General features: G+C 34.4%; 1 protein-coding gene across 5 annotated transcripts in view; it reads right to left on the bottom strand.

Annotated features, from left to right (window-relative positions):
• Positions 1-27,059, bottom strand: part of LOC127165650 (regulator of G-protein signaling 3) — a 51,765-nt gene that overhangs the window by 7,875 nt on the left and 16,831 nt on the right. For 3 of the 5 annotated variants that reach the window (XM_051110473.1, XM_051110475.1, XM_051110476.1), the window contains 11 exons: positions 21,550-21,631; positions 18,653-18,758; positions 17,873-18,242; positions 17,737-17,785; positions 17,241-17,491; positions 15,860-15,943; positions 12,312-12,423; positions 7,697-7,740; positions 6,943-7,065; positions 398-1,189; positions 159-229 (listed from right to left, as the gene is read on the bottom strand). In XM_051110473.1, coding sequence (XP_050966430.1) covers positions 159-229; positions 398-1,189; positions 6,943-7,065; positions 7,697-7,740; positions 12,312-12,423; positions 15,860-15,943; positions 17,241-17,491; positions 17,737-17,785; positions 17,873-18,242; positions 18,653-18,758; positions 21,550-21,631 — 2,084 coding nt within the window. Of the gene's footprint in view, positions 1-158; positions 230-397; positions 1,190-3,881; positions 4,042-6,942; positions 7,066-7,696; positions 7,741-12,311; positions 12,424-15,859; positions 15,944-17,240; positions 17,492-17,736; positions 17,786-17,872; positions 18,243-18,652; positions 18,759-21,549; positions 21,632-25,132; positions 25,298-27,059 lie in introns of those variants that run through there. The other 2 variants (XM_051110477.1, XM_051110478.1) reach the window with 2 other exon arrangements.

Below are 27,059 nucleotides of genomic sequence, written 5' to 3'. Positions count from 1 at the left end.
GAACCCCGGTAATCGCTGCTTGCACCTTATTTGTTACTGTTATTTATCGTATTTTCGTAATAATGAGGCATTTCTATGATATTTCTCATTACTATAATGCAAAATGACTTTTTTTTTGGTATAACCTTATGGATGTAAAAGAAAATAGTTTGACTTACAAATTCTTGGATTTCTTCTTTTTGACACCAGGTTTTCCCGTGTCGCACTTACAGTTCGGCTTGCCACAAACCTGTGGTAGATTTACAAAAGACGCATTCTGAGTTAACTCAACTACTAATTCAATTATGTTCGAATGCGAATCATCACTGAGGTTTTGAAATATTTTAGCATATTTAATTCTAGTGACATCAAATAAGTCATGGTATTTGTAATTTATCACAGACGAATTTGTACGCACCCTCCTTCCAGTAAAAAGCAGACAGATCTGATGCACGGATCCTCCGTTCTTGGTGAGCTCTTTCCTCAAGGTCTGTGGGGAGGGAACCGCCCAGCGCTCCGAAGGCTCCCGCTTGGCCTCTATGCAGTCGATGGCCTGATCGGAGATGAAGCGAGGAGACCGAGGCTCCTGCAGCAAACTGCCCTCGCTGTGCGTCCGTCTGTGGAGGGACCTCTGCACACACAAGCCTCCGCTCTGCGGCCCACTGCTAGGAGTTGATTCCACCATACTCCTCCTCTTCAGAAAGCCTTCGTCGCTGTCCTCATCATCTTCCTCCTCCTCCTCCTCATCGTCATCAGTCGACGGTGAGGTCAGTGCATCTGCATTAAAGGAGCGATCCAGGCACAGTCTGGGAATGACTAGAGGTGAGGAAGATGACGATGACGATGTGGGTCTGGCGCCAACGCTGATGGTCTCAGAAGCGCTCTCGCCCTCTCCCTGCTCTCTTTTCTCCAGTTCTGATTCTTGCCCACCTCCTTTCACCTCTTTCTGTCTTTCCTTCCAGATCTCGGAGGTCTCCAGGTACGGAGGTTTGCAGGCATCTCGAGAGGTCGGAGGAGCGGTTTGGTTGGCGTCCCCAGTGCTGCAGTGCAGATCTTGGTAGGAGAGCCGCTGAGCTGGAGAGCTGCAATTGGCTCTTCTCATGATGGGTGATGCAGAAGGGCATGATGGGGAACAGGGCTCAGACACACTGTGAGGGCTGAAGCCCAGCAGACCCAGATCAGCCTGTTCAGCTGCTTTTGGTTCCAGCATCTGTCAATGCACAATTGAAATCAACATTTTACAGATGGCTCTGGATTTAACAATTGCCTGCTACTTTATGGCTTTAAAGACTCTTGATGAAAAACATGAATGGTATTTTGCACAAACAACAGCATAAAAAGGAAACTCTCAGCTCTTGACATTTGTATATCCAATGGAAAATCACAATTAAATTTATGTACATAAAAATAATGTATTTGTAGGTAAATAAAAAACATGATAACTTTTACATTGCAAACAATACATACTTTCTATATTCAGGGCCCTATATGATTTCCACAATGTGGAAATCTCGGATGGAATCTAGTCATAAAAATGGAATTCACTCATGTCAGTACACTTAAATCAAAACCCGATATGAATTAGTGTCTGTGAATATTAAGCCATAAAAAAAAATACTATGTGAAATATGAATCCTACATATGAATCCTGCGTGTCTCTGTGAATGAATGGCGCAGACATGCAGTTTCGCAAACTACACACATACTGAAGCGTGTGTGACGCTCACTGTGTTTTTAACCTCTGCCGCCTGAAAATATGAGTACATGAACACATAAACATAATCTCTAGAACTGCTCTGAGAGTCACTTAATGAGCATTTCACTGTTTCTTTTGAGAAAAAATATCGTCGTATCATATACAAACAGAAACTTAAAGGTCTTCACAGCAATCCGTCAAAATAAAAGTTCAATTTAACTTGAAGAAACTGTGACAGAAAAAATATTAATTAATGTAATGACAGTATTACTAATAAAAAATATTACTAAAACATTATTTTTAAGGCATATTTAATAGAAGAAAATAATTTACCAATATTTATTTACCAGAAAAATGTAAAAGCATATAAATAACATACACATAAATAAATAAATAAAATTGTTTTAAAAAATAAAATCAATTAGAGATAATTTTGATTAATAAAGTGTAATGAAACTATTTAAATAGAATCCAGAAAATGAATGGAAAACATGGAATTTGGTAAAAAAAAAAAAAAAAAAAAAAAAAAAAAAAACTAAAACACATTTCATAGGGCCTTATAAATGTACATTTTGTTAAACTTTTAAAAAATTGCTCTTAAATTGTGTAAGTTTCATGATTTCATTAGAAATGCTTTTTGTTTAATATTTTTTAACAATTTCTAGATTTAACAATCTAGAAAAAAGAAAATGAGAAATGGAATCCAGAAAAATTTAAATGGAAAAAATAAACTGAATTTGGAAAAAAATGTAATGGATTTTGGGAAAAAATAAAATAGATTTCATAAGGTCCTATATATTTAAAAAAAATTACACATAATAACTCTTTATACACTTACGTATATTACATAAATGGGGAAACGAATGCAAAATTGTGCTTTATATGAAAATACATAAAACTGTACTTTGTGTAATGAAAAACACAACATACAGCAACATTTACATGTATTTTAAATATATTATACTATACATTTTTTTAAAAATAATTAAATATGAGATATGTTTAGAAATGAATTAAGTAAGTAGGAAAAATAAAATTATGCATCATTCAAACTGAATAATAGCCTATGTCAAGTCCTTTTTCAAAGTAATTGATTAAATTATTAATGCAGTTGTCTTTCACAAACACTGTAAATGAATTATTGCTCAACATATACACCACACTACCCCTCATGTTTAATATAAAAATATACTTAACCATAAACCATCCTCCATGACAAACATTACATTACTTATGCGTCAAGTTTAAGAGACTCCAGTATTAAGCATTATTAATTGCAATAACTTTTATCATGTTATTTTTTCTATGAGTTTTTTATTTATGTTTTTTTGCTGGGGGTAAAACGGATACGACACCGAACAGATGCAATGTTTTGGGAATGGCTTAAAAATCTTACTATTGGGTTTTACTATTTTAGACAAAATAGATAAACAAAAAAAAGTGTGTTTTGAAAGTACTGTTATTATTTGTAAACATATATCACTGTTGTCTGTATGACATCAAACATGAAAGCAGGAAAGTCATAAGCTTGTATGAGCTAAAAGCTTAAGAAAAGTCTTAAGCCAACATTAGAAATGAATGAGCGAATTAATAATAATAATAATAAAAAAAACTCTGCAGTACTGTATTATATTCAGTACTGTTTTCTAACCAGGGGGACATGCAGAGATGAAACGGAAAGGCAGAGAGAAAATATGAAAGAGAAAAAACATGAAATTGTATTTTACGTCTCCCTATCGTAGAGGAAAAGGTTAATGTATTCATGCTCCCCACACATCTAATCAGCTCATAAAGTAGTTTGCTGGCAGCGCGACTGACACACAAGCTCAGCTGCTCTTTAAAGACAGCACAGAAGATCTGACACAAGAAGGCAAACAAAAAATACTGATACGAGCTGCTAAAATGCCACAAGACTATATGTATATGATGCTCACTCAAGTGTACGCTCACTCAACACCAAGATTATTAGATAACAGCATACAAGTCACATTTTCTACCTTGTGTCATGTTAAGACACAATGCATTTTTAAACTTATATATTTCAAAACAAATTAATACATTTCTAACACACCTTCTTGAATATCACTTAAGCCAATCAGATCACACTGAAGGTGCTATAAATAAAAAAACCCTATTTTCCATCAGTCACTGCAAAAGCAGCAGGCACATACAGAACATGCAGAAAGCAACATATAAATGACCTCACCTTCGTAATGTTTCGCCCCTACAAACAAGTAATGTAGTCCTCCATCATACTATCATGCATTACAACAGCCCTGTTTTCTCTCTCTACACTCTCTTTCTTTCTCCCTCTCTTTCACGCCGTCACATGCGCGTGTCTGTTTGTGCTAGTCTGATGATGATGTCGCTGCTCTCCTGATGTCACTCGCCCACCGAGTGGAGAAAGTGAGAGAGAGCATGAACAAAAAAAAAACAGGAGCAAACATTATGTTTAACTCGTACATGCACTGTATGGAGTGGAGTGAGCATTTGTCACGTTACACTCTGCTGAAGTCAACACAAAATCATAAGTGATGATGTCTCTTACTGAAATATATGGTAGAAAACGCATAAAAGATTTACGTTATTTAAAAAATCCTCATCGACTGGGGGGCGCTATTATTTCGATGATGTCCAATGTTTGCATTCGGTGAGCTACTGGCGTTACCTGTGGCTATTTTTACCGCAACACAACTTGGAAAAAAAAATACTGATACAATGCCACATTGTGTGGATTTTGGTTGTAATTTTGAGTCAACAAGAGAAGCGGTGTAAGTCTTCACTGCTTTTTTCTAGCGATAAGAAGAGGAGAAAAGAATAGGAGGATACCTGTGGACGAATAAAATTTCCTAAAGACCTGCGTCTTTGTTCTCTCCACTTTAGCCCTGATGCCTTTTAGTAGACCACAGCTATTGAAAGAGCTTACAAACAGCAGAGACAAGAAACGCTAGATTCCATCCTGGCAGGATGTAAACATGCCAACACTTGTCATGACGCCTCAGCCACTGAAGGAGTATCAGTATTGTATTTTTCAAGAGTTGTGTTGCGGTAAAAATAGCAACAGGTAGCGCCAGTAGATTACTGAGTGTAACCATTTCATGCCATCAAAGTCCAAAATATGTATAAAAATCTTATTACGATGGTGATTTGGGGCCACTTTAAAACAAAATTTAAAAATCTAAAATTAAAAGTATAAAGTCGCAATATTTTGAGAATAAAGTCGAAACTATGAGAATAATGTCAAAATATTTTTAGAATAAAGCTGAAATTTCGAGAATGAAGTCAAAATGTTTCGAGAATAAAGTCGAAATTACGAGAATTAAATTGTAGCAATTAAAGTTATCATATTTTGAGTGTCTGCACATGCATATGGCCCGGACTGGGAGCACTGGGAGTTGCCAGGCCACCAGAATTTATTTAAATATATGTGGGATTATTAGCAGAAATCATACCATGTGTTATACTCGCAGGGACAGTATGCTTGAAAATAATATTTCCCGTCTTGCATTCATTAGGCCTATATGTAGTGCGCCAGCCACCCAATAATAGCAATATGCTTTGTGCTTTTGGTACTTTTAATATAAAACAAAGTCTCAGCTGTCAGTTTTATAGCGAAATATAAAAAAATGTGTCTTGCAATAATGTGTTTTTCACGCTCTTTAATGTGGCGGGACAGATCTCTGTTTTCATGTGAATCAGTTGTCTTCTCGCTTACAATGAGACATTCATTTCATTTAATTATACTGTTTTCTTTGTGAAAATTCCACTACCTACTCTGCAAAAACGTCTGTGGCGTCCAATCTTTCATTCCTCACTTGTATTTAATTAAATACAACAATAAAATGTTCTAAAGGTTGAAGTGGATCGTTAACGTATGTTATATTGTTGTGTTTTCTGAGGTATATAACATTAAATGACTATTCACAAGCTGTTTTATTCACAGTATAATACAGTAAATGATTGGAAATAATTTTACGAATTTAATTCTTCCATTCATTATTTGTAGCGCACCAGCCACCCAGTAATCGCAATAATTTTGTGCTTTGTTGCTTTTAATATAACACAGCCCACATTTCAAATTCTGTCAGTTTATTCTCATAATTTCGACTTCATTCTCAAAAAATTTCGAATTTATTCTCAAAATATTCTGACTTTATTATAGTAATTGTAACTTTTGTCTCAAAATATTTCAACTTTATTCTCAAAACATTTCGACTTTATTCTCAAAATATTTTTACTTTATTCTCAAAACATTTCGATTTTATTCTCAAAATATTTCAACTTTATTCTTGAAATATTTTGACTTTATTCTCAAAACATTTCGACTTTATTCTCGAAATATTTAGACTATTCTCGAAATATTTTGACTTTATCATAATTTTAACTTTAGTCTCAAAATATTTCAACTTTATTCTTGAAATTTTTACTTTATTCTCGAAACATTTCGACTTTATTCTTGTAATATTTTGACTTTATTCTTGTAATTTCAACTTTATTCTCAAAATATTTACTTTATTCTTGTAATTTTGACTTTATTCTCAAAACATTTCGACTTTACTCTTGAAATATTTAGACTTTATTCTTGTAATTTTGAATTTATTCTCTAAACATTTCAACTTTATTCTTGAAATATTTCGATTCTTGTAATTTTGACTTTATTCTCGAAACATTTAGACCTTATTCGAGAAACATTTCAATTTTAGTCTCTCAATATTTTGACTTTATTTTCATAATTTCGACTTTATTCTCAAAACATTTCATTATTACATTTCAAAACATTTCATTATAGACTTCATTATAAAAATATTTGGACTATTTACACAACCTTTGATAAAACAAATAATTTGCTCCACATCTTTTTCAACCAATGTCATCAAGACCATTTATTTCCAACCTCTGCCCAGCAACCACATAGACCTGTCTCGAACCAGTCAGTTTCTGATGGATAAAATCAAGTACCACCCTACATTTTTTTCTCATTGAATACCATGTTTCACTCAGGATACGCCACATTACAGAACCAAAATATGCTGGAAACTCAGTTTCATCCTGACTTTAAAGAGAAGGCAACAGAGAGAGAAATTAAATAAGGATAAAGCTCTTGAAATGCAAGGTCATTTAGCAGATGCTAGTCCTGCTGACAAAGCCCTACCTCTGCTGAGCGATAATACTCCATAACTGCAGGAGAAATGCAGACGTACTGTGGTTAAAAGCAAGACTTAAGTGGGTGTTTTTGCGAGCGAGTGCGCTTGTGTTTGATTTAGTACCTGGTCAGGGCCTATTCTGTCCCTCAGGGTGAGCTGCTTGTCAATATTGTCTCTCAGACACTGAACGACCCTCCTCTTCTGCTCGGATGAAAAGGCTTCCAGGCTGAACAGACATTCGGTTCTCTACAGAGACACAAAAAGACAGTGTGTAAGCCACATTGAGGGAGTGATTATGAAATAACATGTGTATACAAGAAAAAAGGACAGAATTACACATTACATTAATTTAAGAAAAAAGAAGGACTTTCAAGGATGTTTATAAAAGCAGGTTCCACCTATACAAGATCATCTCTCTAAGAAACCTCGGTGTCATGCGCTGTTATGCGGGAGAACGGCATATGAGAGATGCAATCATACTCACTCACACATTCATGTCTCTCTGTGTGTGTGTGTGTGTGTATGTGTGAGGTGTTGTCAGGGAGATGGGCAGATGGCTGGGTCGATGAATGTGTTTGCTCGAGTGAGCAGGCTACGTCTTTCAGGCACGTTTACTCTGGAGAGAAAGAGCAGCTTTAAAGGCTCTAATATGTGACGTAAACCCCGGGCGCAAAAGGCCTTCCATTTAACAGCCGCACAGCATTTACATCCTGTAAATGTTTACCACAGGGCCATCCTGTCGGGTCAACGCTTCGATGAGAAACACATTATGTTGCGCGTGATTTGTAGCGCAGAGCAGCACAGTGTTAAGCATGATGTGTCGTGAGAAGAGATCTGCGCTGAATGAGTGGGTCGGTGGTTAGATGCAGGATCTCACCTCTATCCAGTAGGAGATGTACAGCCGCAGTTTGTCTGCAGGAACTGGAGAGAAGAAGACACAAGTGTGAATTTCTTCATCCCGAGGCTGTCAGGGTGTTTTTTTTTTTCAACATTTCCTGACTCTGGGGGATGTGAACACCCACATGTACTCACATATATGTCACCCATATGTGCACTGCATAAGTGCTATTCAAATTTACTAAAAACAAGTATTACAAGATATTACAATGATATGTTCACATTTTTATATTTATAAAAAAAGTACATTAACATTGTTTTCATTACCTGAAATTAAATCAAATTAAAAAAAAACATTTTAAATTTGAAAAAAAAGTCAATACACTACCAGTCAAAAGTTTTTGAACAGTAAGATTTTAATGTTTTTTTTAAAGAAGTCTCTTCTGCTCACCAAGCCTGCATTTATTAGATCCAAGGTACAGCAAAAACAGTACAATTTTGAAATATTTTTACTAAAAATTTAAAATAACTGCTTTCTATTTTAATATATTTTAAAATATAATTTATTCCTGTGATTTCAAAGCTGAAATTTTAGCATCATTACTCCAGTCTGTTTTCAACATAATAATAATAATAATAATAATAAATGTTTTTGAGCAGCAAATCAGAATATTAGAATGATTTCTGAAAGATCATGTGACTGAAGTAATAAAGCAAAAAAAGTTTTGAAATCACAGGAATAAATTACATTTTACAAATATATTCAAATAGAAATCAGTTATTTTAAAATAAAATAAAAATATTTTAAAATTTTATTGAATCAAATAAATACAGGCTTAGTGAGCGAAAGAGGCTTCTTAAAAAACATTAAAAATCTTACTGTTCAAAAACTTTTGACTGGTAGTGTAAGTTTAAGTTAAAACGCTGAAATTCTAAAAACAAACTGAAATAAAAATAAGTTAAAGCTAAAATAAATATTTTAAAAACAAACATAAAAAGGTACAAAATTACTTAAAAAATCTAATTCAAAGTGTAAATAAATAATACAATAGTATATAAATAATACTACATTTATTATATAATGAATGTATTAAAATATACAATAAAAATATAACCCAATGCATTATTAAAATCACAAGTTGTGTTTGTTAACATTAATTAATGCACTGTGAATTAACATGAACAATGAACGACTGTATTTTTATTAACTAAGATTAATAACTAGTGAAATAAATGTATTGTTCATTTATTGTTCATGTTAGTTAATACATTAACTAATGTTAACAAATGACACCTTATTGGAAAGTGTTACCATAATATTTATATCTATTTAAAAATAATTACATCTATAAAATATTTTCTGGGAGGGGTTTGCTAAAATCCTATTCAGTGGTCCTGTTCTGATCATGGGAAAACAAACTTTATTTATTCAAACTACATTTATATAAGCATAACTACTGATAATTAGAGATAACACACATTTCAAATATTGACATTAATATTGTGATATTAATTTGGCCTCTCTCTGCACACACACAATAAGTCAAGTGCTTTGCCTATACAACTCGTTTCATATCCGAAAGGACAAAGGTCAGCATAGTGATGGCTATTTAAAAAAACAGAGATGTCAAATAAAGGCTGAAGATAGAACTGCCCTCTGTGCCACATGCTGCATTATTTCTGTTCTCAGGAAGGTAAAGAATACACCGTCCCGCCCACCCTGACTATAATGGGCCATACCGGAGACATGGCCATTGTTCCCAGCAGACACAGAGAGTGAGGAGAGCTACGCTCTCATGACACACACATACTCATTCCCACAGTCCTGACGTCTCCTTTCTGACTATCACTAACACACGGTCACAAATAACACAGGGTGGACCTCCTTAACATCCCCTCTACTCTAAACAATCGACCCGGAGAGATGATATACAGATAGACTGTATCATTAAGACAGATGGATAGATAGATAGATAGATAGATAGATAGATAAGAGTATAAACTCATGTTAAGAAATTTAGTTCACGTCAGGGTGTTTATCTTAAGCAGATGTAAGCCAGGCGCTAGCACTGCCTTTTCTTTCACTCTAAAACTTAGGTACACATCGCAGGGCTTAACAATAAGAACAACTGGATGGCCCAAGGCCAGTGCAAGACAGTTTTGGGATAGTTGACTGAAATAAAACTTATTCTATTGGGCCGGAGCGGCACTGTCACTATGTTTTATGTTTGTTGATCATGCACATGTGCTTTATGTTCCTTGCAAACTTTTCTGTGATATGTTAAAGGAGAAGTCCACTTCCAAAACAAAGATTCACGTGTAATGTACTCACCCCCTTGTCATCCAAGATGTTCATGTCTTTCTTTCTTCAGTCGTAAAGAAATTATATTTTTTGAGGAAAACATTTCAGCATTTTTCTCCATATAATGGACTGATATGGTGCCCCGATTTTGAACTTACAAAATGCAGTTTAAATGCGGCTTCAAACGATCCCAAATGCGGTTATAAACGATCCCAGCCGAGAAAGAAGGGTCTTATCTAGCAAAACGATCGGTTATTTTCATAAAAATAATACAATTTTTATACTTTTTAATGTCAAACGCTCGTCTTGTCTAATGTTTTTTTTTCCAGTTCATGACAGTTAGGGTATGTCAAAAAACTCCCATCTCATGTTCTCCCTCAACTTAACAATCATCCTATATCGCTGTTTTACCTTTATTGTTAAAGGTGTTTGATCTTCTTTGCATGTTTTTGCAAAGACTGGGGCGGTACTTCTGCAGCGATGTAGGATGATTTTGAAATGATTTTTGAAATTGAGGGAGAAAATACGAGTTTTTCAACATACCCTAACTGTCTTGAACCAGAATACACAGAGTTCAGGGAGAGAAAGGCTAAACGAGTGTTTGAGATTAAAAAGTACTTCAACTGTATTTTTTAAATGAAAATAACCGATTGTTTCGCTAGATAAGACCCTTCTTCCTCGGCTGAGATCGTTTACAACTGCATTTGGGATCGTTTGAAGCCGCATTTAAACTGCATTTTGGAAGTTCAAAATTGGAGCACCATATCAGTCCATTATATGGAGAAAAATGCTGGCATGTTTTCCTCAAAAAATAATTTCTTTACGACTGAAGAAAGAAAGGCATGAACATCTTGGATGACAAGGGGTTGAGTACCTTATATGTGAATCTTTGTTTTGGAAGTGGACTTCTCCTTTAAACATGTTTAACCAGTCATGATTTGCACATTATGCCACATACTTTCAGTGCAAGTATGTGCATGCTTTTTTATTTTGTTTAGCTTTAATACATAATATGTATTATTTTTTTAAAGACAGTTATTTTTAAAGTTAATTGTTTTTTTAAAGGCATATGCATACGGAACAAATACAGTGTTGTTTTAATTACTGTACAAACATCTCTGTGTGTGGAATGTAATTTCCTTATTAATATAGATAATCCTTGATGTAGTGAATACATATGAAAAATAATGACAGACACAAATTGATTTGCTGATAAGTGCACAGTGCAAAAGTTGTCTGAAACATATTTTTCTCCACATTTTTGTGCATTATAATACATATACACTGCCATTCAAAAGGATCAGTAAGATTTTTACTGTTCTTTAAAAAAGTTTCTTATGCTTGTAAAAGTTCCATTTATTTAATCAAAAACACTGAAACAAAAGTAATATTATGAAATATTATTGCAATTTAAAATAACAGTTTTCTATTTTAACATACTTTAAAATATAATTTATTTCTGTGATGACAAGCTAAATTTTCAGCATCATTATTCCAGTTCTCATTGTCACACAATTCCTCAGAAATCATATGCTAATTTATTATCAATATTGGAAACAGTTGTGCTGCTTTATATTTTTTTGGAGCCTTTTGGAATTCTTTTTTCAGGAAGTTAAAAAGAACAGCATTTATTCAATATATATATCTTTTCTAACAATATAAGTGTTTACTATCACTTTTTATCAATTTAACACATAAAAGAGAAAGAAAACATTTATTGACCCCAAACTTTGAACGATAATGTATATTGTTTCTATTTTAAATAAATGCTGTTCTTTTTAATGTTTTATTCATCAAGGATAAGGAATCCTGAAAAGAGTATCACATGTTCCAAAAAATATTACCAACATTGATAATAAATCAGCGTATTAAAATGATTTCTGAATGATCATGTGACACTGAAGACTGGAGTAATGATGGTAAAAATTCATTTTTGCATCACAGAAATAAATTCTATTCTAAAATACATTAAAATAGAAAACCACTATTTTAAATTGCAGTAATATTTCACAATATTACTGTTTTTTCTGTATTTTTAATCAAATAAATGCAGCCTTGATGAGCAGAAAAGGCTTTAAAAAACATTACAAATTTTATTCGGCAGTGTATATATATATATACACACACACACACACACACATTATGATGCACAAAAATAGTGGTGAAAAACTGAAAGATGTTCAGAAGTTAAAAATCCCCAAATGAATCAGCAGAAAAAAAATCTGTACTTTTGAGAACTGTATGTATACACACTTTTCTTATATACACACAAAAAATATGCAGTGCCCCAAAAACATATGTAGGACAAAAAACATATTACAATGTCTTCTTAGTGGAAAATAGCAGTACGTACCGTCCTGCAGCTGTATCTCATGGAGGTAAAGTGGACTCTGTAGTACATTACAGCGGCCCGGTTCATCTTCCCTGGTCAACAACATCAGGTCTGTGTAGATGAACACTGTAGTCTATAGAGGGCGATAAAGACAACAATCAGTACCGCACTGAAACAATTCCATCTGACCTTCTTGTGTCACTCTCACTCAGCTTCTACCAAGTGAAGATGAACATAATTCTTTATAATGGAAAACATGAGCCTTGATCTTTAACTATTTATAGTGTTCATCTAAACTGGAGAGCAGATGTAGAATTGACTGCTGAGAATGAACTGTCCTTTACTGAATGGTTTTAATAATATTATACAACTGTAACACTCATTAAAGTTACGACGAATCAGGTGAAGTCAAGCTAAGGTCATTCGGAAAGGGAAAAGCTCGGATTCCCACACGGAAAGCAGTGGGCAGGTTGCACTGCTTTGCCTTTCATGGCGCCCATTGCCCAGGCTTGGAATTAGGCCAGCTTAATAAAAGCAGCTGATCTAAATCACAGTCAAACACACACACGCTCGTTCTAGGACACTGGAGGAATGTGTTTAGTGATGTACAGCTCATCCTTCTTAAACACTCTGATCTTTAGAAACTCTTGACTGCATTACTCAAACAGGTCTCTCGGCAAAATTGAGGTCAGCTGGCATGCAGACGGGGGCCCTGCGAGAGAGCACAAAGGATGTGACAGACTCTCAAAGGGAATCGCTATAGATACCAAGTCGGTTTTGGAGGCTATTGTGGCATTTAGAGATTTATCTTTGCACAATATTGCTCATGCTGAGGAAGCCGAGGTCATGTTATTCCCAAACTGCAGGTTTCTTTTAAAGCTGCGGCAGAAAGAAAGCTCGGATCAAGGTATCTGCTTCCACACTATGAGGAGCGCATATTTTGTGTCGGGCATTACTGTCAACGAGACAAATATTCCTGTAGTTCCCAAATGGCCATTCGGTGAAATGGATCTAATAGAAAGGTAGTGTTTCGTCCATCTCGAGAAAACATCAGGGTCGCTGGACTGGCGGGCTTTTAGAAGGGTATCATGAGAACAAGCTCAAATCTGACCAAGCAAAACAGTCAATTCTCCTGAAAGGGGACACCGGCTCTAGGTCACCTTCAGAGCCCACAAACAAGATGTTACAAGAATCGCTTCTGCATATTTTATCCAAGACGAGATGTTTTAGACAGTATGTCTCTCCTGGAACCAGATCAAGGTCTTGCTTAAAAGGATCTGAAAGTCATCGATAGTTAAACTGAATGCAAAAAGGTTACAAGTTTTGGACACGACAACGCAATCTGCAATGAATGCTGGCAGATTTGTCAGATATAAAATAGTAATAACAAAGCCATCACATAACTTAAAGGGCTAGTTCACCCTAAAAATGAAAATTCTGTTATCATTTACTCACTTGTTCCAAACCTGTGTGAGTTGCTTTCTTCTGCTGAACACAAAAGAAGATATTTTAAAGAATGCTGGTAACCAAACAATTGACAGTAGCCAATGACTTCCATTGTAGTTCTCTCCATATTAAGAAATTCAACTGTTCGGTTACCAACATTCTTTAAAATATCTTCTCTAGGGTTGTGCTGATAGTATCGTGTATCGACGATAGTCCGAGATTTTGCCTCTTGCGGAAGCCTTTGGCGATAGCAAGACGATTATTATTATTATAGACTATAAAATAGACTAGGCGCCTAACTTTAGTGATGCAGTGCAGAGAGCTGCTTCTGGGGCGCTTCAGAAACTTGCTGCGAGGTGGCTGGTATAAACACAAGGGTGAATGGGAGGCAGTGTTTCGGGTGGGAAGCATGTAATCTGTAACTGCAGTTGCTGATGCTGGCGAAAGCGTGCAGTCGCTTTCTTATGCACGCTGTTTTTCCGGTTTTACTTTCACTTTCAAAATCAATCCCGTTCAGCAAGAAGGGGAGAGGATGGAAAAGGGGTGCACAGTAACTCGTTTTGGGGGGAACGGGCCCCCTTCGTGCCACAGACGTGTGCTAAGGAAATGTAAGCATTAGTAACAATGTTTGCTATGAGCAAATGACGACAGAATCGTTTTTTCAGGGTGTGGAAAAGAGCAGCATAAACATTCTGCTAAACATCTCTTTTTATGTTCCATGGTAGATTTTTCAATGCTCTGAATGAATTTCCATTATTGGATTAACTAGTTGCTAGCCAATTCCCTTTAATATTCCTTTTAATATTTAAATTGTTTCTTGAACACTCTTGAATAACTTCAAGAAATGTCAAATTCTGAAGTTTTGTATGGCTCTTAGTCATTTTATGTAGTCTATATTCTTCTGCCACTGAATAAAAAAACTGACAAAGGTAATTGTGACTTTTAATCTCACAATTCTCACAAGACTTTTGCTCTCAGAATTATGAGATATAAATTCACAGTTCTAACAAATAAAGTCACAATTCTGAGAAATAAAGTGGAGTTTATATTCCGACTTCGTCAGAATTGCAAGATATAAACTCACAATTCAGACTTTTTTTCTCAGAATTGCGAGCTTCTATCTCGTAGTTGACTTTTCTTCTCAGAATTGTGAGATATAAACTTGCAATTCTGAGAAACAAAGTTGCAATTCTGACAAAGAATTTCAGAACTGTGAATTTATATCTCGCAATTCTGACTTTTTTTCTCCGAACTGTAAGATATAAACACACAATTCTGACTTTTTTCTCAGAATTGTGTTTATATCTTGCAATTCTGACTTTCTAACACACGCTTGCAATTAAGTCAAAATTGTGAGCTAAAATCTTGCAATTCTGAGAACATAGCAGCCTTTTTTCCCCTCAGAATTGGACTTTATATCTTACAATTGCGAGAAAAAGAATTGCAAGATAAATTCGCATTTGTGAGTTTGTATCACACAATTCTGAGGCTATGTTTACACTAGTGCATTCTTGTTTTAAAACACATAATTTTTGCTACAGTTACACCTGTCGTTTACACTACTCCAGTGTTAACAGAGAATTAAAAAACGCTGCAGACCCCATTTTAGTTTGAAAACTACAGGCTTGCGTTTCAGTGTAAACGGACCAAAACAGAGACTTTTGAAAACGATGGCATGGCTGCCCACATTTGCTCTGCGTATTCCTAAAGAATAATAAATAAAAAATAGGAAAAATAAATTACAGTTTCTTTACAACCCAAGGAATAACAGTCAATTTTATTATGGTTACTTCTCTTAAATAAGACATCCTTAATGACGTATGCAGCCTGAATGCTGTTTTAAAATGAAAATGCACTAGTGTAAACAGAGCCTGACTTTATAACTCGCAATTGAGTTTGCATCACAAAAAAAGTCAGGACTGTGAGATAAAAGTCACAACAGTATTTTTTTTTTCAGTGGTGGCAACAGGCTTCTCATATTGTATGCTAACAATCGTCTCATCAGTTATAAACATTTATTAAAATGTTCATGAAAAAATGATCATTAAATACAACTGATTCATAAAAAGCAACCTCTGAGCAACACATTTTCTTTTGGGGACAGTGTGAGTTAGAGGCGTTACCTTAAGAGCTATGTGTTTACTGTCATGAAGGATCATTTCCTCTGACAACATCAGGACCCTCTCAGGGCTGCACAGGTCCAGTGGCTGCAATGCAATTAAAGACTCATTACAGCTACACTATGTGCATCATGTCAGTCATGTCATTTGCAGAAGGGTGTGAGTCAGTACAACATCCTAGATAAACTATAATAACAGCACACTGGCCATTATATCAGCCAATATATGGCTACAGGTAATTGGCATGAAATGACAAACAGTGACAGCAGTATGCTGCAGTGTGGCATATTATGCATAACTATTTTTAACAACATTTTTGTTTAAAAAAATGCATAATTATTATTTTTGCAGATTTACATGACCTCATATTATTTGCAAAAAATCTCTCACATCACAAATAAAGCTAAAGAAAATTAAAAAAGGGGAGATCTTAGGAAAATATACATTCCTACATATACATTTATACAGATTTGAACCAAAAATTAATAATAAAAAAACCCCTTAAGAACAAACTGTCAATTTCAATTAATTAGCCATTATATTCGTATAATACAGTAACACAAACCAACATCTTTAACTATGGAAGCCTGTTTCCGCCACTGAATAAAAAATAAGAAAAGGTAATGGTAAAAGGTGACTTTTTATCTAACAATTCTGACTTTTTCTCGCAATTCAGACTTTTTTTTCTCAGAATTGTAAGATATAAACTGGCAATTGTGAGTTATAAAGTCAGAATTGTGAGATATAAAGAAATAAAGTTGTGATTAACATTTTTTAATTTTATTTTACTTTTTTCCTCAGAATTGGAAAAAAGTCAGAATTGCGAGATACAAACTTTTGAGTCTGAATTGTAGTTTATATCTCCCAATTCTGAGGAAAAAGGTCAGAATTATGTAAAAAAAGTTCGAATTGCGAGATGAAATCTTAATGTCTTGCAACTGTTTATATTACGCAATTCTGAGAAAAAAAAATGAGAATTGTGACTTTATAGACTTTATATCTTGCAATTCTGAAATCTTAATTTTGAGAAAAAGTCTGAATTGACTATAGACTTCATATCTCACACTTCTAACTATAACTCACAATCGTGTTTATATCTCACAAAGTCAGAATTACGTGAAAAAAGTTTTTGCGAGATACAAACTTGGAGTTTGGGAGTTTTATCTTTTATCTTGCAATTCTGACATTATTTCTTGCAATTGTGAGTTTATATCACACAATTCTGAGGAAAAAAGTTTGAAATGTGAGATAAAAAAAATTGCAATAACCTTTTTTTATTTTTTATTCAGTGGCAGAAACTATTTTTAACTAGAAATTAAATAATTTAAAATAAAACATACAAACTGGATAGTAAACCTCAAAGATAAACAGATAGTGATCATACCTGAACAAAAACTGGGAAGATGAGAATCTTAGGTGCCAGACTGACATATGTGCCATAGTTGGAGTGAGGCAGGTGGGACTGGACAATAGTGCAGTTCTGGTAGTTGGCAAAGCTCTGTCTGTAGGATGAGGGAGGCAAGGAGGTGGTCTTACTGTTCATAGACCTGCACAAGGTGGCTTGTGCTTGCAGCCCCCCATTCTGCAGATAATCTGGGCTCTGCTGCAGTCCTCTGCTGGTCTGATAGATTCTTCCTAAAAATCAACATGAAATATCATCAAGAACTTGTAAAAAGGTACCATTCTATTACAATTTTTTTTCTATGGCATCTACCATAGCATTATTTGAGGTACCCTGGAGTAGTATGCAAACAGCTCAAAAGTTTACAGTTGGTACAGGGTTTTTTTATGCTCACAAAGGCAACATTTATTTATCAAAAATTCATCTTTACCTAAAGGTGTAGAACAGAAACTGTAAACCTTCTTATGGGCCGTCTTACCTAGAGTTCCCAGTGTGCCATTGGAGTCAGAATACACTGGCTGCAATATCTGCAATATTAAACATACAGATAAGCTACATGTTACCCCAGACTTCAGTCAGAATGAACATGAATACAATTGCTTTCAGATTCCCACCTGGTTTCCAGGACTGACAGGAGAGAGGATGATGTAGTTGTCGCCGTTTGATGATGTCACACGGGTACCTTTGAGGGTCTGCGTGCGTGTTTTGTAATCATTTTCTTCTCGTTTGCCAGTCCAAGACCACAATGACTCTCCCACTCCGTTTCCTGTGTTTTCAGGGACACTTGCTTTTTTACGCCGACCCTGTTTGTGATTGGTGGGTCGAGAGAGTAAAGGTGGGGTTTTGTTGTGTGTCTTTGCAGTTGAAGCGTGAGAATCAAATCCGGAGGGTTTGTAGGAAGGCCTGTGGATGAGCCCCTCATAGTAAGGCTTCATAATAGGCACCGTCCTCCACACCACTACTGTGATCTCATTACGACAGTTCCTGTAAGAAGAAGAATGAATTCAATGATAAGGCATGAATGCATTTCAAATGAACCCTTAGTTTCACTTGATGCATGTTACCTCATTAAACTACTACTATTAAAAAATACTAAGTAAAAAGGTGGTACCACTTTATTTTAAGGACCAGTACTCACTAAGAACTGCATTTTACTAGCATATAGGCTGTTTATTAGTACATATAAAGCAAATATTAACACCTTATTCTGCATGACCATATTTTAGATCCCATAGTTCTACCCTATACCTAAACTTTACAACTACCTTACTATTAATAAGTAGCAAATTAAGAGTTTATTGTTAATAGTTAATTAATAGTGAGAACTGGTGTGACCGAAAAGGTGTTGTGAAACCTGTAGCTACAAAATGATGACCAAAAACATCCCTACACACCTGATGGCATGTGCCAGATCCACACACTTCCAGTGTTCAACCGGTTGGCCGTTCAGCTGCAATAATGTGTCCAACTGCTGTAAACCTGCCTGGTGAGCTGGACCACCTAAATAAAATGGACAAAAACACTCGAGATCATAAACCATAGTTAAATAAAGTTTCCCCATCAAAAAGACAAATAACATCTCTTTGATACACTGATTTTGTTTACACTTCATTTTCTGGTGTCCTGTATTCAAATAAGAACATGCAGTTACTATAGGGTTAGCATTAGGATTTGGGTTTGGTTTAGGGTTATTGCATGTAATTATGCATAATTTACTTATGTAACTATAATACAGTAAAATTAGTTAACTACATGTACTTACTATATGGTTAGGGTTAGGGTTAGCATTAGGGTTTGGCTTAGGGTTACTTGCATGTAAGTATGCATACTTTATTGTTATTATAATAGTGTTCACATATCTACGCTAAAGTTCCTGAGGTCTTAACAATATTTAAACCTATGCTCAGATTTACCAACATACCAATGTCTGCAATTCAATAGTTAGATATATCATAATGAACTAAAAAAAATATACTGCTGTTCAAAAGTTTGGGATTGGTAAGATTTTAATGTTTTTTAAAGGAATCTGTTCTGCTCATCAAGGCTGCATTTATTTGATCAAAAATACAGAAAATAGTAATACTGTGAAATATTACAATTTAAATTAACGGTTTTGTATTTTAATGTGCTTATATTTATTTCTGTGATGCAAAGCTGTAATTTCAGCATCACTACTCCAATCTTCAGTGTCAAATGATCCTTCTGAAATCATTCTAATATCTTGGTTTATGATCAGTGTTGGAAACAATTGTGCTGCTTAATGTTTTTTTGGAACCTGTGATATTTTTTTAAGATTCTTTGATGAATAAAAATGAACAGCATTTATTTTAAATAGACATGTTTTCTAACAATTTAAGTCTTTACTATAACTTTTTATCAATTTAACACATCCTTGCTGAATAAAAGTATTAATTCCTAAAAAAAGAAAGAAAAAGAAAAAAATTACTGACCCCAAACTTTTGACCAGTAGTTTGTTCGTTTGTTAAAAAAGATTTCTATTTTGAATAAATGTTGTTCTTTATAACTTTTTATTCATCAAAGAATCTATAAATCTATAAAAAAAAATATTAAGCAGCACAACTGTTTAACACTGATAATAAATCCACATATTAGCATGATTTCTGAATGATTATGTGACACTGAAGACTGCAGTAATGACGGAAAAAAATTCAGCTTTGCATCACAGAAACAAATTTTATTTTAAAGTATATTACAACAGAAAATCATAAGAAAAGCATAAGAAACTTCTTTAAAAAGCATAAAAATCTTACAGATCCCAAACTTCTGAATGGCAGTGTATGTATATTTTTTAAGATGCATATTAGTAGCTTGGAGTACTATTATGTACCCTTAAAAGAGAAGTCCACTTCCAGAACAACAATTTACAAATAATTTACTCACCCCCTTGTCATCCAAGATGTTCATGTCTTTCTGTCTTCAGTCATAAAGAAATTCTGTTTTTTGAGGAAAGCATTTAGGATTTTTCTCCATATAATGGACTTCATTGGTGCCCCAAATTTGAACTTCCAAAATGTAGTTTAAATGCAGCTTCAAAGGGCTCTAAATGATCCCAGCCGAGGAAGAAGGGTCTTATCTAGCGAAACGATCAGTCATTGTTATCGAAAAATAAAAAATTGTATACTTTTTAAGCACAAAAGCTTGTGTAGCACAGGCTCTGGGATGCACGTCCACGGGTTGTTCTTGAACGATTCGTTCATTTTGAACTAATCTTTAATGTGACTCGGGAAGAACGAGTTGTCTCGGGGAGTGATTTGTTCAGTCGCACATGTGCAACATCCTATTAGGTTCTGTGCTGGAATTAGTTCACCTGTTTCGAGTCTTCGGGTTTTTCGAGTTGTTTGTTCATCTTATGGGGCTGTCACGTGATGCTGATTTTGCTAAAATGAATGAAGTGACTCGAAAAAAGATTCGTTCATTTTGCTGAATGAGACTCAAAAGTCAGAGTCGGTAAAATGATCCGAACTTCCCATCACTACTACGAATCATGTCTTCGAATCACCACAAGTTCATCGTCTGTGTACTCCGGCTCAAAAAGGTAGAGTATGTTAAAAAACTCCATGTTACTTTCTCCTACAACCTTAGAATCGTCCGACATCGTTGTACCTTTTTGTTTGTAAAAAGCGTTTGACTTACTTGCACTTTCTTAGTCTGTGGTTCCACTTACGTTCCACATGACGTCATTCAATAGTATTTGACCGCGCATCCCAGAGCCTGTGCTACACAAGCTTTTGGCTTAAAAAGTATAAAAAATTTTATATTCCGAAAAAAAAAATGACCAATTATTTCGCTAGATAAGACCCTTCTTCCTCAGCTGGGATTATTTAGAGCCCTTTGAAGCTGCATTTAAACTACATTTTGGAAGTTCAAAATCGGGGCACCAATGAAGTCCATTATATGGAGAAAAATCCTGAAATGTTTTCCTCAGAAACCATAAGTTATTCACAACTGAAGACAAAAAGACATGAACATCTTGGATGACAAGGTGATGAGTAAATTATTTGTGAATTGTTGTTCTGGAAGTGGAGTTCTCCTTTAAGGTACAAACTTAAGGAGAACACCCTTAAGGAGTGTGGCAACACTATGGTTTATGAGTACATTGGAATACCATGTTAATACTATAACATCATATAAACATCATCAAGTTATTACCCAAATGAAACATAACTAAGAAACCCATAGTCTCCTGTGCTATGAATTAGCAACTTTTTATAATAACTTGAGGGAAATTATGAGGACAACATGAAAAATGAAATTTTCTGATTGAAATTACCTGGATCAACAGCCTGGACCCGTACTGGGGAGTCAGAGCAGATGGTAAAGCCAAAACCATCTTTTCCTCTCAAAATGGTCACCTGTAAAAGATCACAATCATTTACACTATCATTCAAAGGTTTCTGGTTACAAATCTTTTCATATTTTTAAAGAAATCAATATTTTTATTCAGCCAGAATGCATTACTTTATTTTTAAAATGACAATAAAGACATTTATAATTTCTAAAAGTAATTCTGCTAAAATTATTATAATAAAAAAAAAATCATGAAAAAATGTTTCCTTAAATTGAGCTTTGCTATCAAAGAAATACATTTTTAAATATATTAAATTATAAAATAGTTCTATCAAATTGTAAAAATACACAATATGTGACCTTGGATCACAAAACCAGTCATAAGGGTTATTTTTTCAAAATATGACATATTAAAGCTGGATAAAAAAGCTTTTCACTGATGTATAGTTTGTTAGGATAGGACAATATTTGGCCGAGATACAACTATTTAAAAATCAGGAATCTGAGGGTGCAAAAAAATCAAAATATTGAGAAAATCACCTTTAAAGTTCTTCAAATAATGTTGTTAACGATGTATATGACTAATCAAAAATTAAGTTTTCATACATTTACAGTAGGAAATTTACAAAATATCTTCATGGAACATGATCTTTACTTAATTTCCTAATGATTTTTGCCATAAAAGAAAAATCAATAATTTTGACCCATACAATGTATTTTTGGCTATTGCTACAAATAAACCCCAGCGACTTAAGACTGGTTTTGTGGTCCAAGGTCACATATTATACAGTTTTTACTGTATTAAATAAATGCAGTATTTGAGCATAAAGACTTCTTTTAAAACATTTTAAAAATCTTATCAAAAAGAATAAACAATAAAAATTGGGGTTCACGCCTAATAAAATCAAATTACATTCAATGAACATCATTGAACTATAGAATTCTCTAAAAAATACTCCATGTAATATATCTTTTGAATGGACTGAAATGAAGGTGACCTCAAGGAACATTCAAGAAGATGGACCTTTCACAGTAGGAGTACAGTGTAAGGCCTCACAGTAACCGGGTCAGGGAGTGTGTCTGTGTGTGTGTGTGTGCCAGAAACAAACATCCCCCCCAGAGCGCCACTGTACCCCAGCAGCACGAAGACTGAAATGCCACAGCACCGAAGAGTCAGGGATATTAAAAACTACAAGCTGAGAAATTAGTCAGGGTTGCTGGGTGATCAGGGGGCTTTCTTTTTCCCTGGCAAGAGAAGGAAATGACGGGGGGAGAAAACTGCCATGGCACTGACAAACAGCAGAGACAGAATATTTGGACAGTAGAAGTTCAAAATGTCAACAGAAGCTGGAGCCAAACTAAATAGGAAATGTTGAAGGGGAGGGGGGCGTCTCACATTTAACATGACATTGACCGCACAACAACAAAGAGCCTTGTTTGGGGAGGGAGAGAGAATAAAAAGAGAAAAAGTGATGACAGCTTTAGGACTTTCACTGCCATTCCTCTTTTCTCCTCTGGGTCGACGTGGTCGCCCTCGTTACAAGCTCCATTAATTGCTGTGATGAAATAATTATCCACATCAAACTGTTGAGTTTCCCTTTTCCACCGCTTCCTTCGAGTTCAAACACTGAAACTCACCTGTGCGATCAGTGTAGTCAAAGTAATAGCATTACTGAATGTGGACTAGCTCTTGTTATGACAATACTCATACATTATGCCATAATCCAGAGAAGAAATGTTCTAATATAAATTGAAGAGAGAGAGTAGACGACCTGATTTTATGAGGTGTTGTCCTAGTTTCCCAACAATTCACAAAAAATGTAAATATGTCCTGCTTTTGGCCGACTAAGTATTCTCAATGTTCTAGCTACCATGTTTTGGATTGGTTGTGGTTCCAAATAAGGAAAGGTGTTTCTTTGTCCATGCAAACTGAGTTGCTTATAATTTCACCTTCATTAAGTCTTCAAAAAATCTGTTAATTTATTTGCCATATGGCTATTCTATTCTATTCTATTGTTTAAATGTTTATGGATTTTTTTATGGATATTATTATTTACTCAAAAAAAACATGATTTTTATATATTATTATATTATATTTATGTTTATATGGTTTTATGATGATTTATTGTTCTAATGTATGATCATTTTTGTTACATTTCTTCTTCTTATTTTTTTTAAATCACGGTTTTTATATTATATTTACAGTTGGCAAACGATTAATCGTAATTAATCGAATACAAAATAAAAGTTTGAGTTTGCCTAATATGTGTGTGTGTACTGTGTGTAATTATTATGTATAATACAAGCACATTCATGTATATATTTAAGAAAAATATGTTATTTATGTACAAAATATTTTATTTATATATAATATAAATAAAAATGATAATAAATACATATACTTGTAAATATTTCTTAAATATATACATGAATGTGCTTGTATTTATATATACATAATAATTACACAAAGTACACACACATATATTAGGCAAACTCAAACTTTTATTCTGCATGTGATCAATCACGATTAACGGCCTAATTATATTATATGATATGATATATTGTTTTAATTTTTTATGGTTTTATGATGAGTTAATGTATTTATTAATTTAATGTATGTCATTTTTGTTAAAATTTATTAATATACATGTACATTTACAGATACATTCAATATTATTTATTTAAAAAAAATCACAATTTTTATATTATATTAAATATGGTAATTTTTATTAAAATTGATGAATGTACATGTAAATTTACAGATATATTTATTATTATTTATTTTAAAAAATGTGATTTTTATATAATATTATATTATATTATATTATATTAGAATGTATTAAAATTAAATTAAACTTACATGTAAATGTCACCATTTACAAACACATTTGTAACATTATTTATGTTCTTTGCATTTGGTTTATTCAAATGTAAAACTAAATAAAATAAGGTCGAAGGTGGCTAAGAAAAACGCTAAAACACACTAAACAGTAATATAATGCACCAACTAAACTATAAGACACTTTCTCATGTTTTAATGAAATAAACTACATACTACATCCTCAATCTTTTGTAACAACTGTTATTCCTATCATTATAAACAAGCCAGGATGAGAACTTCAGATAAAATCACACCCTTCACCCCATCTGGTCACCCTATTCATCTAGTCCTGTCAATCACAGCACAAGGATATATAAGCGTCTGCTTACCTCACTCATGTAACCAGCCATCCGGCAACCCTCCTTGACCCCAACCCCACTTTTACTTCTAATATTTCTGCCTTATATTGACTAACCCCTTATTGATAAATTCATCCAGCCCTGGGGAGCGAGAGATGCATCTCATGCTTGAGCCTTTCCATTACGCACGGCAATACCAGTCTGTTTACCCTCATCATTCCCAACCTTTATAATATAACGGAAAGGTCTGAACTCTCACTACTACTTCAGCTGACACTTTTATCCAAATCCATTGGAGTAATTTCATGAGTACTATCCCAGACCGAACACATCATAACTCTTCAACAACACTAGAAGCAAAGCCAAGAAAAAGCAGAGGGACAAACCTGTGGCAAGTTTCGTTCGATGCAGAGCCGGCACAGACCGTGGATGGTATGCATCGCTCACCGCATATACGTCCACCTACATCTACGGCGCTCGCTTCGGTGTCTTAAATAAAAGTAAAGTCACACAGGTGATGCTGCTTCCCTTCGCAGTTGCTCTAGTGCGGCTATGCATGCCCACTCATGGGAACTGCTCTGAGCAGAAGAATGACAGGAAACCACCTTCCACCCCCCCAGCCAGTGGCCAGGCAGTATGTCTGTGCTCGATAAGCCAACATGTTTCCTGAGTTGCTCTCAACAGTAGTGGCTGAACTCACTCTCTCTGCACAGTGAGACGGAGCTCACTCAGATAGGCTTGATTTCGTGTAAACACAAACATTCATTACGAGCCACAGACATTAAAGTACATTCGATGTTTGTTTAATGAGAAGCTGGACAAGCATATGCTGACAGACGTGGAGGACGTCCAACCCTTGCACAACACCTCAATTCACGAAAACACTGCTGAAATTTCCAAAATACAGGATCTGTGTAAAACCAACACAGTCATTTCAGCAAAGCATTTGCTTTACCATAATCCATAGTTTGTTTATCTCTTACATCACGCAATCACTGATGTTCCAGTTTGAACCAGTTAATCAGAAACCCCTGGAAAGTCAAGTAAGAAATCTGAAAAATGGATTTACGGGAAGAGAGGAAGGAAATGGAAGAATGATTAGCCTAGTATTTGACCGGCCTCCACGTAAAAATGCAGGGAACCAGCAAGAGTGTCAACGGAGCGGGAATCAAACAGGGATAAATCATAAACACTGTGCGGGATTGGGCTTCCTATTGCAGCCACTTTGTTGGCTTTTCCCGTTTCCCAGCTTTGTCTGAGGAGAACAGAGCGGGCGGAGAACAGTCCTGGGAAAAGTTGCTCGCTAAAGTGGATGGGAGGGTTTTAATGAGCGAGAATGTGTGTGTGTCGCACTTAACCGAAAGCACATCCACACACCTCCTCATATTTCTACTGTCCGTCACGTCAGCGCACGCCATTGAGCTGCTTGTATTCCCAAGCTGATGGAGTCACATCTGATGACTGAAAAACTCTTTTAACTACATGCAGCATCATTAGCGGGTACAGTTGTTAGCTTAGCATAAGTCTGCAATAATAGTTTCCAACGCCATAGCCGAAGCAATTTACTCCCAACAAGCCTAAAACTATAAAAAATCAGCAACTGAAATAAAGCTGAACTAAAACAAAATATGAATATTAAATGATTAAACTTAAAAAAAGAAAAATCGAAAGTAAAACTGAAAATCTAAATAAAAATATGTAAAGAACTAATAAAAATGAATGAATGAATTAATAAATAAAACAACAAAATGATTAAAACCTAAACTGAAATTAAAATGAAATTTAAAAATATTTTTAAAAAATGTGAAAAAATTAATACTGTATTATAATTTGGTAACACTTTACAATAAGGTTCATTAGTTATCATTAGTTAACTACATTAGTTAACATGAATTAGGGATGAACAATACAGTTAATATTAATTTTAACATTTACTAATGCATTATTAAAATCACAAGTTGCGTTAACCTTAGTTAATGCACTGTGAATTAACATGAACAAACAATGAACTACTGTATTTTTATTAACTAAGATTAATAATTAGTGAAATAAATGTATTGTTTATTGTTTGTTCATGTTAGTTAACACATTAGCTAATAGTAGGGTACCTTATTGCAAATTTAAATATTACTATAAAATAACATTTTTAAACACATTTTAAGGTCTGTCTAAATTTAAACTCATAAACTGGTTGATACTGAGGCACTGAAGATTCATAATAATTCCAAAATTAATTACAAGAAAATTATAATATTAACTGTAAATAACATTCCATTCCTTCCTGTGACTACTAAAGAATTCTTACAAAACATT

The sequence above is a fragment of the Labeo rohita genome, chromosome 5, assembly GCF_022985175.1.
Source record: "Labeo rohita strain BAU-BD-2019 chromosome 5, IGBB_LRoh.1.0, whole genome shotgun sequence".
NCBI lineage: Eukaryota > Metazoa > Chordata > Actinopteri > Cypriniformes > Cyprinidae > Labeo > Labeo rohita.
The sequence above is the reverse complement of the archived record's forward strand: the minus strand, read 5'-3'. Positions and strand labels throughout refer to the sequence as shown.